Source organism: Electrona antarctica (genome assembly GCF_951216825.1).
Source record: "Electrona antarctica genome assembly, chromosome: 9".
NCBI classification, from domain to species: Eukaryota; Metazoa; Chordata; class Actinopteri; order Myctophiformes; family Myctophidae; genus Electrona; species Electrona antarctica.
In genome coordinates, this window is record NC_136790.1 from 18,205,262 (window position 1) to 18,220,555 (window position 15,294).

Consider the following 15,294-nt stretch of genomic DNA (forward strand, 5'->3'; position numbering starts at 1 on the left):
CTGAACAGAATGGTTGTGTGTGCGTGTGAGTGTGTGAGTGTGTGTGTGTGTGTGTGTGTGTGTGTGTGTGTGTGTGTGTGTGTGTGTGTGTGTGTGTGTGTGTGACTCATGGCAGCTTAAGCTTAAGGTACTGTTCAGTAGACCAGTTTGTGGTCGGGAAAGGAAACAGGAAAGGTAAAAGCCACATATTTACCCACATAGTTACAAAAAACAACCATGATATTGTACAATCCACATGTGTGTGTGTGTGTGTGTATAAAACAGATGTTTTGTTTTATATTTACAGGCAACAAAGTCTTATGCACACCTAAATGCTCTGAGATGGGTGCGTAGGCAGGGCTCAATGTACTCAGAAGAATGTGCACAAAGACCCAAACACCGTCTGCACTTGCAATACGAACTTTATTTATAGGCAACGTTTCGGTCAAAGACCTTCTTCAGGCATCTAACTTTGTGTGCATTTTTCTTATTTTATATTTACATATATGGCCATGCTAGGAAATGTTTGTGTATGTGAAGAAAGTAATGTCCTTGAATGAGACAAACGCAGTCACGCACACACACACACACACACACACACACACACACACACACACACACACACACACACACACACACACACACACACACACACACACACACACACACACACACACACACACACACACACACAGATCATTCATTTAGTCCCATCCAAAATGATATGTCACTGTAATAATAATAATAGCTCAGATTTATATAGAGCTTTTCTAAAGCGCTTAGTGTGTAAACTCTTAACCCATTTAGGCCTAACGTCGAAATGTGTGTGGGGGCCTGGGCCGTGGCTCAGCGGTCCAGGCACCTTGGCCGGCAGCCCGAGCCTGGCAGTGTGCCGCGGGCTCGACTCCCGATCCCGACGGCCTTTACTGCATGTCACTCCCCCATCTCTCTCCCCCATTTCCCGTCAGCCTACTGTCTGTCCCTCTATAAAAAATATAACATAAGGGCGAAAGCCGCAAAAAAAGCATTAAAAAAAAAAAGAAATGTGTGTGGGGAGGAATTAATTGTCTATGACTAAATTTGGGAGGACAAACGGGTAAAAATCAAAAACAAAAAAGGGGAAAATTGATTTTGCTGTGTATTTGTAGTCAGTACAGCCTTATTGCGGATCTTATCGCTGATGTCAGGAAGTTGTTAGGTGTTCAGATCGAAAAGCCCCTGCACTTATTTAGCCTCCCTAGAGGATTTTATTTTGGTTCTTATGGGGTTTCATTCTCTTTCAGATAATTAAACTGGCTTGACTTTCCTGAATTCTTGCTCCATGAAAAACTAAATCAATGTTCATTTTCTCCCATCATGGAATGTTATCGGCTAAAATGCAAACAACACATACTTTAGGTACGCACACACACACACACACACACACACACACACACACACACACACACACACACACACACACACACACACACACACACACACACACACACACACACACACACACACACACACACATCTCACTGCTAGGGCCTCATACACACACATCAATACAGATGCTCTTCTACTTTTCCAGAGGCTGCGACTTGTCCGTAAGCTCCTCCTCCTCCTCATCCTGCCCTTGGTCACAAAGCGAGGGATAGAGCAACTCCACGTAGAACTTGTAGGCCCCTGCCCCCATGACCCCTCCCACAAGGGGGGCTACTACAGGCACCCACCACCATGCGTTTCCAGCCCTGTGTGTGAGTGTGGAGAGAAAAGAGAAAATAGATTGAGTATCTCACAAAAGCAAACGTTGCTCAAACTTTTTATTTTATTTTTGTATTGTATTTAAGTGTGCGTGTGACGTGCGTGCGTGTGCTTGTACAGTATTACTACACTACCCGGGTCACTACACACACAAAGTATAGTAGAATTTCAGAAATAGATTGTGAGGACCATTTTTAGGCCAAGAATTATTTTTTTAATGGTTACACAGTAAACATGATATACTGTATTTAGGCTTGATTTGTGCAATGCACACCTGAAATGGCAGATCTGCATCACAGTGCTTTCTGAGCTTGTAGATCAGCTATTTTGAGTGCATGAAACAGGCACTCAATTTAAGTCAGATTTGAGGGTTAGGGTTAAAAACGGCAAAAAGTGGTAAAACATTGCTTTTATAAAAAGCAAGCACATTCCTTTTCAGATGGGGGTCCGCAGCCAAACACATCAGTTTGGGGACCCTGGGGTCCATGACACGCAAGTATATAAGTGCACTGTCCCGCTAGAGAGATATATATTACCTGAAGACGTCCGTTCCCCAGCCCGCCATGGCGGTGAAGACTCTGGGCGCCAGGTCTCTGGTGGGGTTGATGGCGTAGCCGCTGTTGCTGCCATGCGAGATGCCAATGACCAGCACCAGGAGGCCCTTGGCCAGGGGCTCGCTGCCCGCCGCCGCGGGCTGGTTCCTCTGGTCCGTTAGAGCCATCAGACACCCCAGCAGCATGGCCGTGCCAAACACCTGGCAGTGGCACACACACACACACACGTCAACACAGAGATAATCACACCGTCATCCATCACACACACACACACGCATCAACACAGACATAATCACACCATCATCTATCACACACACACACACATACACACACACAGACACACACACACACACAGACACATGCGTCAAACACAGAGATAATCACACCATCATACATCACACACACACGCATTTTGTGCTGTCTGCCACTGTTATTATGATCACCTAATTATGTGAGGTAATTGCTTATTTTTTTCTTTTCTTTTTGCATAATCGTCATAATTGCTTGGATGTTGAAAAGTATTCATACATTTTCAGATTAATAGCAGAAATAGCATGATCTACAAGCTCACAATGCCTTGCGATGCGATGAGTTGTGAGCTTGTAGATCGGCTATTTCCGCAATTTTGAAAGTAAGCCATGCAGGGGTTTTCAACAGGGGGTCCGGGATCCCTAGGGGATCCTCAGAGTCAGAGTTACTACAGGAGGCCAAAGAATAGAACTTTAGCAATGTGTCCCTGCTTCATCTCTCTCTCTCTCTCAGCTAGGGGGTCCAGCTTGGGCTAGTTGTAAGCATAGGCATGCTCACCTGGTCGATTAAACCACCCTGTACAGTGAGGTATGGTGCAGGGTAGGTGGCAAAGATCCCAGCCGTGGCTTTGGAACCGGTCACTGTCAGGTTCCCTCCGCTGAACTCATGTATGGCATCTGTAATCACATAGTAAGTGAGAGAAGGTCATTCTCAGCGTTTATTATTTTGTTACAGTAGTGGTTCTCAAACATTTTCGTGTCAAGGACGCCCAAATTGATTTGGCCGCAGACCCCCATCTGAGAAGGTTTTTGGCCAGCAACGCCCAGAAGAGAAGATTTGTGGGGTTGTTTGTTTTTTAAGCTAAATTATTCACATTTTTCCAAATATGTTTTGAGATTTTTGAGGGGTGCTAGCCCCTCCTATATCCAGCTTTTAGTCAGTGTAAGTTCACAAACTTTGTCCTACACAAACATTAAATTCCCATTGACAATGAATGGACAATTTTACGTCAGTGTCTATTTTACGTCATGATGATAAGAGTGCCACGTCAGCTTGCGTCACTTCGTGCCACGCTGCCCGTGAAACTAAATAGTGAAGGTCTGCTATTTTTTAATAGCCAGCATATAAATTAATGAAATGGTTAAAATGATTGTGATGCTGGAATTCCCTCAAGGACCCCTGGTCCCCTGGGGGTCCCTGGACCCCACTTTGAGTACCGCTGGTCTTGTACACTGGTTTTGGGGCCTCGATCCTCCATTTTGGGGCCTCGATGCCCTCCCCTCCAAGAATAAATGTTCAACCAGTGAATCTAATAAACATTACACACAACTCTAACAATTACTAGTAGCATTCGTTTGGGATTTTATATGCTATTCAACATTTTAAATAGGCCTATTTATCTATTTGGTTTTGGACAAAGGACAGAGGAGGGATAGAGAGTATAGCCTATATCGGTAGAAGGATTCTGAGTTTGGAACTGCCAGGCAGGAGGCCTAGACTAGAGAAAGAAGTGTGAAGGAGGACATGAAGTTAGTTGGTGTGAGAGAACAGGGGGAGATGGAGGCAGATGATTCACTAGTGGTGACCCCTGAAGGAGCACAGCTGGAGATCTATTGAAAATATTAATATTTTCTATTGGAAGTATTTAGCTGGCTATGAACATCGGCCATTTGATAATATGTGAATGTTTTCAAAATAGCGAATCTACAAGCTCACAGCGCTTGTAGATTTGCAATACGTTTTTTTAAATGGCATCTTTGAGCTTCGGTCTATGCCTTTTCGATCAACCAAAAAAGAAATGTTGGATGTAATGTTAAATGTAATGATTAGTTATACTTTTAATATAAACTAAATTAAACTAAAAACTAAAAAGATTGTTTTTAGTTTTTGAAACATTGTAACAAAACAACACAAATCTTGTATGAGCTCTAGAATTCTGTTCTTAATATCTGGCACAAAATATTTTCAGATGGGGGTTCCGTGCCCAAATTTAAATACATAGGCTATTGGAGGTTCTTGACATTTATGAAGGAACATTGGGAACATTATGAAGCAAGCCCAAACTAGAAAAAGTGCCCAGCTTCTGGGCACAGGTCTCCACCAGGAGGATAGGAGTGTGAGTGTGATGTTTGGCAAAATGTTTAGGAGCAATATAAACGTGTGTGTGTGTGTGTGTGTGTGTGTGTGTGTGTGTGTGTGTGTGTGTGTGCGCGCGCACGCGCAGCAATGGCGGCATGGTGGAACGCCGGTGGACGCCAACTTTGCTTGTTCTTTAACATCTAACAACCGCACCCGTTCTAACTACGATCGTTAATGTAGTGGGTGCAGCTTTTGGAACTTTTGCAGGTGGCTGTGTGTCAGGATATCACGTCAAGATGTACTCAGCGACGTAGTCTACTACCGGCGACCACGCTGCCTGACGGCCCCTCCCGTGAACAGGTGCCGGGAGGAGAGGCAGTGGGACCCGGTGACTTCCCTGCGGTGTGTCGGTCCACCATCGGGGCAGCGGTGTGTGGACTTCCAGGCCCATGAGAGCGGCTGTGGAGTGTGGAGGGCGCAGCGTCACCGGGAGAGACCCGGTGAGTCGGCGACTTTCATACGGCGTATACGTCCGCTGTCGGAGCACTGCGTGTTGTCACCGGGCCGCGGTGTGAGACTGCTGGCTCCGTTCTCTCTGATGGTCCAGCCTGGGACATGTCCACAGACAGTTGTGGGAGCGTTTCGAACTCTCGACAGCTTGGAGTGTCCAGAGGATGAGGCAGAAGGACTTGCGAGGTGTTGTACTGTCCCTGTTGTACTGTCTATGCCACCATATGAGAACAAGCCTAGTCCTGAGCACCGTCATGTGAACGGATATGGCTATCAGAGACGCTGCTGAGTGACATTCTTGCTGTATCATGATTCCAAGACATGTCATAGTCTTGTGATTGTAACACAACTGCACCCATAATGTTTGTGTCCTTGGGTGCATTTCCCTTTGTGTGGACATAAATACATTCTTAAAATGTGTGTGTGTGTGTGTGTGTGTGTGTGTGTGTGTGTGACGTGGCTTGGCCTGTTGTAGCGCCACCATGAGGCTGATTTGAAAACTGTCAAGTGGCATTTCTTCCAAAGCCTAGTGGGAATACGCATGCACAGTTTCACCACAATCGGACGCTGCGTTGAGTAGTTGTGGCGATTTGTACAAAACGGGTACAAAGCGGGCTACTCCTGAAAAGTTTAGAAGCCAATCGTAGCCAATGAGGGTGGATTATGATAAATCAAACAAACCCGTCTTGATCACATGACTATGGAGAGCATGTGTACCGATTTGCGTGAAATTTGGATACAATCTGAAGGAGTAATATTAGAAAATGTGTTTTACATATGTCGTCCTCCTGGTGGCGCTATAAAGAGCAGATGTGAAAAATTCCAGGAAAACGTTTTTCCTTGGCCTCTAGGGAGTTGGCATACAAAGTTATCCACAGATCCGTGCAGTTAGAGGTACAAACACTTTTCGGCCAGTTATAGCGCCACCATGAGGCTGAGTTGAAAATGTTCATGTGGCATTTCTTCCTCGGCCTAGTGGGAATGTGCGTGCACAATTTCATGGAAATCACACAATGTGTTCATGATTTGCAGCATTTTGTTTGAAACTGAGCACTCCTGCGAACTTTGGAAGCCAATCTTAGCCAATCAGGATGGAGTCTGAGAAATCTGAAAGACCCGTTTCGTTGAATGGCTCTAGAGAGACTGTGTACCAATTTGCGTGATGTTTGGACGAAATCTGTAGGTGTACTGTCCAAAAACTTGTTTTGCACAAAGCGGCCTCCTGGTGGCGCTATAACGTTCTGGAAATTTTGGGGCAGAGGTTCATCGTTGGCATCCAGGGCATAGACATATATACATAGACGCCTCATTTGCCGCTGCAGTTCATTGGAGCGACGTGTATCCCAATGAAGGCGGAAGTGCAGTGCTGAAGGCTTCTTTTTTTTTTAACAAATCTTTATAACAGTCATGACAATATACATTACAAAACAAGACAAACAAACAACAAAGTTATTAACAATACAACATCAGAGCCAGGGGGGATTAGATTACTAACAGAAAACATTAAAAGAGTGAACACAAAGCAACAGTTCTCCGCAACTTTCTTATTTAGAAGTGCTGAAGGCATTTGCTGAATGCGACTGCGTCGCTGCCCGAGTGACGTCACTCATGTGAATCCTCCATGTCTCTCGCTGTCACTCAAGTGACTACTGGCCAATCACAGCGCGTCTTTTCCGGGACTTATGTTACGCACGCGGAAGCTTGACAAGCTTCCGCTTTGCTTCCGCTATTCTTCGCAAGGAATGTCGGGAAAATAGTGCCTTCAATTTTGACACACGCCTCAGAGCCGGAAGGGGCGTCTATGTATATATGTCTATGATCCAGGGAGTGTGTGTGCAAAATTTGGCATCGACCGGGTTAATGGTGCCGGAGATTAGCTGGTCACAGACGGAAGGACGGACGCACGGACGGACGGAGTGCAAAACATACTCTCTCCCCAAGCCTTCGGCCTGGTGGAGACAATAAGCAGCTATACTCTTCAGAAACAAGCTACTTTTACAGAAAAACAAACCACCAGCCTTTTTACTTTTTCCATAGGAAAAGTCTGGTGACAATTGCTAAGGAATTGACGTCATCAGCCAGCGCCGCTCCATCATGCATTTGTTTCTCACTTGTTGATAAACAAAACTGCTGCAGCTATAGTTCGAGACTCGAGAATGTAAACAAACATTTTACCGCAAACATGTGTGACAGCATGACAGATACAGGCAGCTACACTAGTGTACAAGTTGTAGTTGACGTACAGTACACCTGCCGGCTGTGTGGGGTGAGTTTACTAAACAGCAAGGGAAGGTTGCAGGCAATGCGTGCTCTGTTTGGAACTAATACGCAGCCACTGTGGCGACGGTTCTCCAGCGTCGGGGTGTCACTGGTGGACCGGCCCGGTCTGTCGCCACGCATATGCGCGGCCGGGTGCTACAATGCGCTACTGAGAGTGGAGAAATGTTGGACCACGTTGAAAAAGTGGCAGGCAGAGCACAACAGCCAAGCACAATGCCAAGCCAAGTACGACACTGCTGTCGAGGAGGAGGATATAAACGAGATGGAGATGAGGATGGACAGTGGCATTCCTTCTGAAGGTGCCCCCATCAACCCTTCTGATGGTCCCCCCATCAATCCTTCTGAAGGTCTTCCCATCAACCACAATGAAGGTCTCCCCATCATCAGCCTCTCTGAAGGTCCCCCCATCAACCCATTTGCATTAAAGAGGTATCCAGACCCCCAGTACAAGAAAAGACTTAGTAATACAGAGGTATGTAACTCTGGTTCTCAACATGTGAGAGTGCTTAGATGACAACAAAAAAAGTAATCAACAAACTATACTATAAAACTGGTAAAACATTGGCCCAAAAAATAGCTGATTTACAAATGCGAGGCATTGTGAGCTTGTAATAATAATAATAATAATAATAATAATAATAATAATAAATAATAAACTTTATTTATATAGCACCTTTAAAAAAAATGTATAATCATCATAATCGTTTCCTTGTTGAAAAATGTTTATACATTTTAAAATATGTTCTAAAAATAGCAGATATAAGCTGTAAGCATCAGTTATTTCCGCCATTTTCACATTTCTTTGAAAGTATAAAATGATTAAATATGTCAGTAATGTCTGTATATTTAAGTTATTTGTCATATCTGACCCGTGCAACTTTTGATTATGAAGCCTAAATAAGGCGGGGTTTTTTTTCAACTATTACATTGTTAATCGCAATTACTTAATTTATTGCCAAGTTAAATGTTTTTAATCGTGCCAGTCATATTGCTTCACCTTCCTTCTCATAGGTGTATATCCAGTACCCCAGCAAAAGAGTGAGGCTACAGTGTGATACAGACGTGTCTGGAATCATTGAGCACCTCGCCAAGGGGAAGTGGAGGACGGCAGCCAAGCAGATTTTACGGCACTCCTCGTGCTGCGCCGGTCTCCCGCGGATCAATTCAAGACTTTTTCATTCGCCGCCCTGGACAGTGACCTGAAGCGCCTGGCTCCGTTCATCTCCTCCATCTTCTCCACCATCACAAGGAACAGGTCTCAGCTCACTGCCTGTGCGGCTGTGGCCATCGCTCTCAGAGGGAGAGCGAACCGCTTGTCTGCGTTTTCCTACTACGTGAACAATGTGCTGCAGTTTGGTGGTGCCAGGGAGTCGGCGTTTAAAAGATTGTCCAAGCTAGGAATAACAACATCTCATACCTGTGCCATTCGAAATAAATTTGATTTTCGGAGAAGAGGATATCTTGGATATCTCGCCGGTAAAACTAAGACTGACGAAATGACGGCTGGAGGTGTGGTTTAGGTTCTGTGTCATGTGCTATTTTCCATACACCTTGAAAACCTTAAATTGAATGCATTTGAGTATGTTTTCTTTTTTTTTTTTACATTTTGACACCAAAGATCTGGTATAGGCCCAGTCCCTGGCACAAAATAATTTCAGCTCTAGGTCCACGGCCAAATAGATCAATTTTGGGGGTTCTTGACATGACAAAGTTTGAGAAGAGGGAAAAAATTATGGAGCCAATTAGTTTAAGTATAGTGTTTAATCTGCTGATATGCATACAATGTTTTGTGGGCACACTGCAGTTTTCATTAACTGAAGTAAGAACTACCCTGTGCTAGTGTGCTTTGACTAATTAAGCCCAAATCACACCGTTGTGTCGGGACAAAACCGTTTTTAAGGTAAACCACACTCATTGAGTTGCAAGGAGTTGCATTGCTGTGACCCTTTAGTGTGGTTTGGGCATAAGGCTTGTCACATGTTTCATAATTATCCATCTCTGTTCTGGTATCTACCTCTTTTATAGTCTTTCTTTTGTATCATTTGGCAATAAATGGAAATATTCAATTGACACGAAAATTTGATTGATTCTGATCATTTATTCTGATGTAATCACGCAAATATAGTTTCCATCGTTGTGTGTGACGTGTGTGTCCTTACCGTAGTAAACCAAGTAAACCGTCCCGGCAGCCAGGAATGAGCCCAGAAACTGTGTGACAACGTACAGCGGCAGCATCCTCCACGCCAGACGGCCAAACACGCACATGGTAAACGACACTGCCGCATTCATATGTGCCCCTGGTACAACGGAAGAGTGAAGGTTATTTATGTCGGAATCGCACACTTCAGTAACTTTAAATACTTACAACCTGCCGTCGCCATTTGGCCGTGTCATTGTAAGATTCCTTAGGTAAAGATCACAGGTAAAGAACCTACCGTCGGTCTACTCTGAACAATAGGCAATCAAAATAACAATCTGTACATTTAACCCATTAAAACCGGGGAAGCATCTGTGTCATTTTAGATTTTAGCCTTGGCTATTCAAAGATCAAGATCTACAGGCTCACACCGCGTAACTTCGTCCCGTGCTGCAAGTATGTACATCTGCTATTTAGTTTTGGACAATTTTGAAAAAAAATGTAATTATGACAACTGATTCAGATGGCATTTTGTATAGAATCGGCCTCTGGTCTGATACCAGGTAGCCTATCTGTTTAAATAACATGCTATCTAAATTGCGTTTTTAACTTTGTGGTCAGCTCACTTCATCCCTATTAACCTACCTGAGACCTTCCCTCCGACGTGAACTCCCATGAACACGCCCAGACCGAAGCCCAGGTTGATGCTGATGTACTGGCCAAACTCTCCCTGGCCTGTGACTACCTGGGCCACAGAACCCAAGCCAAACACCTGGAAGAGGACATCACAATCATTCATTAGTGTCAGAAGGCCAGTTGTCTGGATCAACGACAGGTCTGCTCAAGAGGGGCGTAACAGGGGCGTAACAAAAAAAAAAAAGCTAAACAGATTCCAGGTCTGGTCAGCCGCGGACGTGTGCAGGAAACGAACACGCGCGCGGCAATTTCACGGGGCCGCACCCACATAAATACACTTGCTTTGTCAACCCTCGACTCCGCACGTACAGAAAAAATCACACCCGTGTGAACTGAGTGGTGCATGGTCTTATATAGTCTGATCAGCTATGTCAGTGACGTCACACACTAACCATAGCAACCATGCTCACCTGTGCACGGACACAAACACACACGGGTACTAACAAAGCCAGTTGTTGGAGTGGTTTGCACGACTCAAACAAAATCGAATGAATTACTAGGCGTGTTAAATCGCTGCCCGCTTGAAAGGACCCTTAGTGTCACTGTCACATCAAAAGTTTACGGGGGGGGGAGGAGAGAAAAGTAAGACAGAATTTAAAAGATCACAGCCATGTGAAGTGAGTGAGAGCGCTCTTATCATACGTCATCACATTCCAGCCAATCACATTCACAATTTACTTTTCTGTCCTCACTTTTTATCCTCAAGTCCAATCCGGCTAATCACTTGTGGCGTCCTCAAGTTTCTGTCCTAATTTTTATCCTCAATACGTACATTGCTCAGCCAATCCAATCATCGCCCTGGGGACGGGGTACACACAACCGAGCATGGCACCCTCCCCTATAGCAAACACCATAGATATTCAATTTTGCTACGCGCCCCAGAGCCGGAAGAGGCGTCTACCTTTATATGTCTATGGCAAACACCATCAGTGTGTATTGGGGAAAGCTGAAAAGACTGGGAGATCCAGATGTGCGTTGATGTGGGATAGCTTCAAAAGTATAAATGCCTACTACTAGTCTGAATTTTCATTCAGGGATATTAAAATGACGGCCAATTGTTTAGTATTGGTAACTGTAGAAAATCTAGTATTCAACTCCAAACAGTGTGATTCTTCCTCTCAATGTAACTGTGGGTATTCATGTTAATGAAGTTATTGGCCTCATTCTCATCCATTCTAATCTACACACTGCAGTATGTAGCTTTAATCCCCCAAAGTTAAATCTCCTTAAAACTGCAGGAGGTGAAGTCCAGTGCCTGCATGTGACTCCAAGTGTAACTATGCACAGTGGGCAGTGGTGGAAAAGGTTGTGTTACACATTTACACAGTCCGTAAAATGGGAACAGTGCGCGCATGTGCGCGTGTGTGTGTCATGCAGCGGTCTAAGTTTAGGCTTTGATATGACAGGTGGCTAACACGTGACCTCAACATGTGGCAATGCCATGCTGTTGAGACAATTAAGCCAGTGTTTTCCCGGACAGGGGAGGGCCATGCATGGTTATCACCAGGCTGGTCATGGATTTTGACATTCCTAATCAACAGCAAGCACATGGTGTTCAAAGACTATACCATGTGTGTGTGATTCAGGAAAAGCCGTAGATAACTCTGTATGTCACCAAACTTACAACATTAACCACTTGTAAAAGCCCTCTAGACTTAGATAGTAAACTGGACCATGGTTGGCTAAGTATAAATAGAACAAAAATAGCCTACATTCTAGCCATTCTACAAGCTTGTACACTGTACACAGCCAGCCTGCGTAGTAAATTCTTCACAGTAAAGTCCTGAGCCAGAGAGAGTGAACAAATCAAACCACAACCCATAAATGGTACATGTGGTTCCATTAGTTCACTCTCTCTGCAGGTGAAATAAACTCTCTTACCATCATGACATATGTGCACAGGGTCTCGGCGAGTCCCACTCGAAAAACCTCATTCTTGATCCAAGCCTGCAATACAGTTTTGCGGCCCTTCTTCTGAGGGCCCGGAAGTGCTGCTGGCCGCTCGTTCATTCTTTCCTCTTCTTTCCACCCTAATTTACTTGGGTTGATTTTCAGTTTTTGCTTTGTTTTCATGTACAAGTTAAAAGTTACTATAGTCCCCTCCGTTAACTGACGAGGATGAAATCGTCCTCGTCTGTAGAGGCCCTTAGCTCTATTCCACAACGCATCACTTTTTGCTGATCCCCTCTGCTTGCAAGCTTCCTTCCTTCCTTCCTCTCTCTCTGTCTCCCTCTCTGACCCTCTCTCTCTCTCTTTATATCTCTCTCCTCTCTCTGTCTCCCTCTCTGACCCTCTCTCTCTCTCTTTATATCTGTAGTGGGTACCCCATGAAGTGTGTTCAAAGGTTAAGGCCTCAGCCCCCTCCTCCCTGTGACAAAGTCACACACACAGGGCGTCCAATAGTTCAATGTCTCGGACTCAGCTAACAGGGTGAACAGGGTGAACAGCTAACAGAAGGCATACTGCCTTTGGTCACAAAATGTTTTAGGACATGTTGGTTTGTGAAATTGTGAATGCAGTGGCGTGTTAGAATTCTATTTTTAATAGGCTACTAATGCTTAGTTTAACAGCCACAAGGTCATGACTGCTTCCTGTAGGAAAGGTATTATGGCTTGCTTGGCACTACTCTACAGTTTATGGCATGGTGACAAGTGACAACCAGGTCAAGGATGCGTCTGAGTCATTGCCTCAGAGGTTTTGTTCCTGTTGGCTAGACGGTAGACCAGTGGTTCCAGCTCAGTCAAGACCCAAAAGAGAAATTTGATCTCCCCCGTGAGTCCAGGACACAAACTAGTGAATATAGCTGATCTATACAAGCTGCAATTTTCCACTACTTCTTAAACTTCTTCTGGAATGTTGTGGGAAATATGAACTCAAATCTATATAGTATATTGTTCCATGTTAGTCTGTCTGGTCGTGTCTGTGAGCAACGATACCTTGGCCTGAAAGCCTGCCTTAATCCAATCAACCCTTTGATCAAGTTGTATGTAAAAGACCATGTCACACCTATTGTTTGTTATGAGACCCTGTTGGGCCTGAATAGGTATCACTGGGTAGTTCCTGCCTCAGGAGGGGGGCGACGGCCAAGACAGTCAGGGCGTCTGTATTGTATTGTTGTTTATATGTTTATCTGTGGACCTGCTTCTGAGGTATAAGAGAGGACCTACGGAGAAGCTGAGGGGAGGGGAGTGGGATGGAGACGACGAGAGAGAGATGTACTGAGAGAGAAAGTTGGAGTGATACAGGCTAAGCCTGCTAGACTAGTAGATGTTGTTTGCTTGTTGCTGTTCTTCTGAATAAACTTCTAAGATATACATTCACCCGGATGGACATATATTATTTCCATAATAATGGCCAAACGTTTTTACATTTAAATGACAGCCAAACCTGAAATCATCATCTTTGGTCATGATTGCACCTCCATCACTTCCCATACTTTTGGCACTCTCAACCCCAAAACCTTGATAGCTCCTTTAAATTCGACAAACAAATAGCCTCCGTTATCAAAACTGTGCTTTTGCTCCTAGGCCTTCCTCTTCACATTAGAGCCGCCATTAGATTTTGACTTCTTTGCCCTTTAATCACAGCCAAGCTTAATTTTTAACTTTTGGTTTGATCACCTCCTGTTCTTCTTGTTTGTTTGTCTGACTGTGTTTGATTGTATCAGATTGTAGTACTGATTGTATTTGATTGCATTTGGTCGATGTCAGTCGTTTTTAAATGTGCTTTATAAATAAAGTTTGATTTGATTAGATGTTTCATTTATTTATGGAAATGATTACATAGGAAACAGAAAAAAGGAGATAGCCTACTGTATTTACTATTTACTCATAAACCATAAAAAATCCCAAAGATGGGTCCCGACCCATCATCTGGGAAACAGTTGGCTAGAGTAGACCACAACTCAAATGTTCGACTGACTGGCTGACTGACTGACTGACTGACTGACTGATCCCTGATTATAATTTGTTTTATTTATTGATACATTGAGAGAAACACAGTTTTATGCCACTGTCTCTCAAGGAGATCCATCTTTAAATCCATAATCTTTGAGTTTGAAGTACACATCATGATCTCAGTGTCAAGAAGAACTTCAGTTCCCATATCTCTTGGAACCAATGAGAGAGCGTGGCTTCCCTCTAGTGGTTCATACGTGTATTACATTGGCCATTACATTTTTGCCTATTACGCATTACAATAGCCTGGCTGCAATTGAACACCTAACCACCAGGGAGCCCCCTGGACCTGGGTTAAATGCATGTTGTTTGTTATGGCTAATATTGGCTATATTTCTATATTTTATTATATAGCACTTACCTTATTTAAGCATGAGAGACAAGTTTGATTCACGAATTATGGAATTAACGGTAATTTGGGGGTTTCTTTTCTTTTTTATTTGAAAAATAACTGTAGGCCTACTCACTGTAGGCTATCTGAGGTCAACAATGAGACAGAACGTGAGTCAGTCAGCGGTCTTATTAGTTATAATGATAAGTGTAAGACAAGTGCAGATATCAGCAGCAGGCAGCACTGACTGATGGCTGTCATGATTGCATCAAATGAAAACCATCTAAGGAAACAATATAATAAACCTTTTCAGAGGAACATTATTCACACACAATGTTCACATGAATGCACAATTTAAAAAAAACTGTTTATTAATATAGGTTGAATTGTTTTTGGTTATTTATTTATTTATTCTGTTATAATTCGGTTAGATGTCCCTTTGCCTGGCTGGCCTCTCACACATTCTGAAAACTTCCTCAGCTCAAATATAGGCTACATTTGGGGAGCCTTATTTTTTCTTTTCCCTTTTTAAGCCTCTTCAGTCTTTCTTTCTTTCTTTCTTTCTTTCTCTTTCTTTCTTTCTTTCTTTCTTTCTCTTTCTTTCTTTCTTTCTTTCTTTCTTTCTTTTACATATACAACAGTAAAAACTATACGATCCCTTTCCTGTTAATGGAAATAATGATGTGTCAATAATATGTAGCCTATTCCTCACCAACAAACCGGAGGCAGAATTCAAAGAACAATGCAGGTTTAACTATACCTACCGGTAGCCTTTGA

The 15,294-nt window shown here is 43.7% G+C and overlaps 1 protein-coding gene across 1 annotated transcript; it reads right to left on the minus strand.

The window, feature by feature from the left end:
* Positions 1-552: 552 nt before the first annotated feature.
* LOC306929338 (aquaporin-7-like) lies at positions 553-12,366 on the minus strand. The gene is made up of 6 exons (XM_079509782.1): positions 12,112-12,366; positions 10,180-10,306; positions 9,557-9,694; positions 3,087-3,205; positions 2,262-2,479; positions 553-1,712 (listed from the first exon to the last, which is right to left on the minus strand). Exons 1-6 carry the CDS (start codon positions 12,301-12,303, stop codon positions 1,541-1,543), a joined length of 966 nt encoding a protein of 321 aa, XP_079365908.1. The 5' UTR covers positions 12,304-12,366; the 3' UTR covers positions 553-1,540.
* Between the last annotated feature and the right edge of the window lie 2,928 nt (positions 12,367-15,294).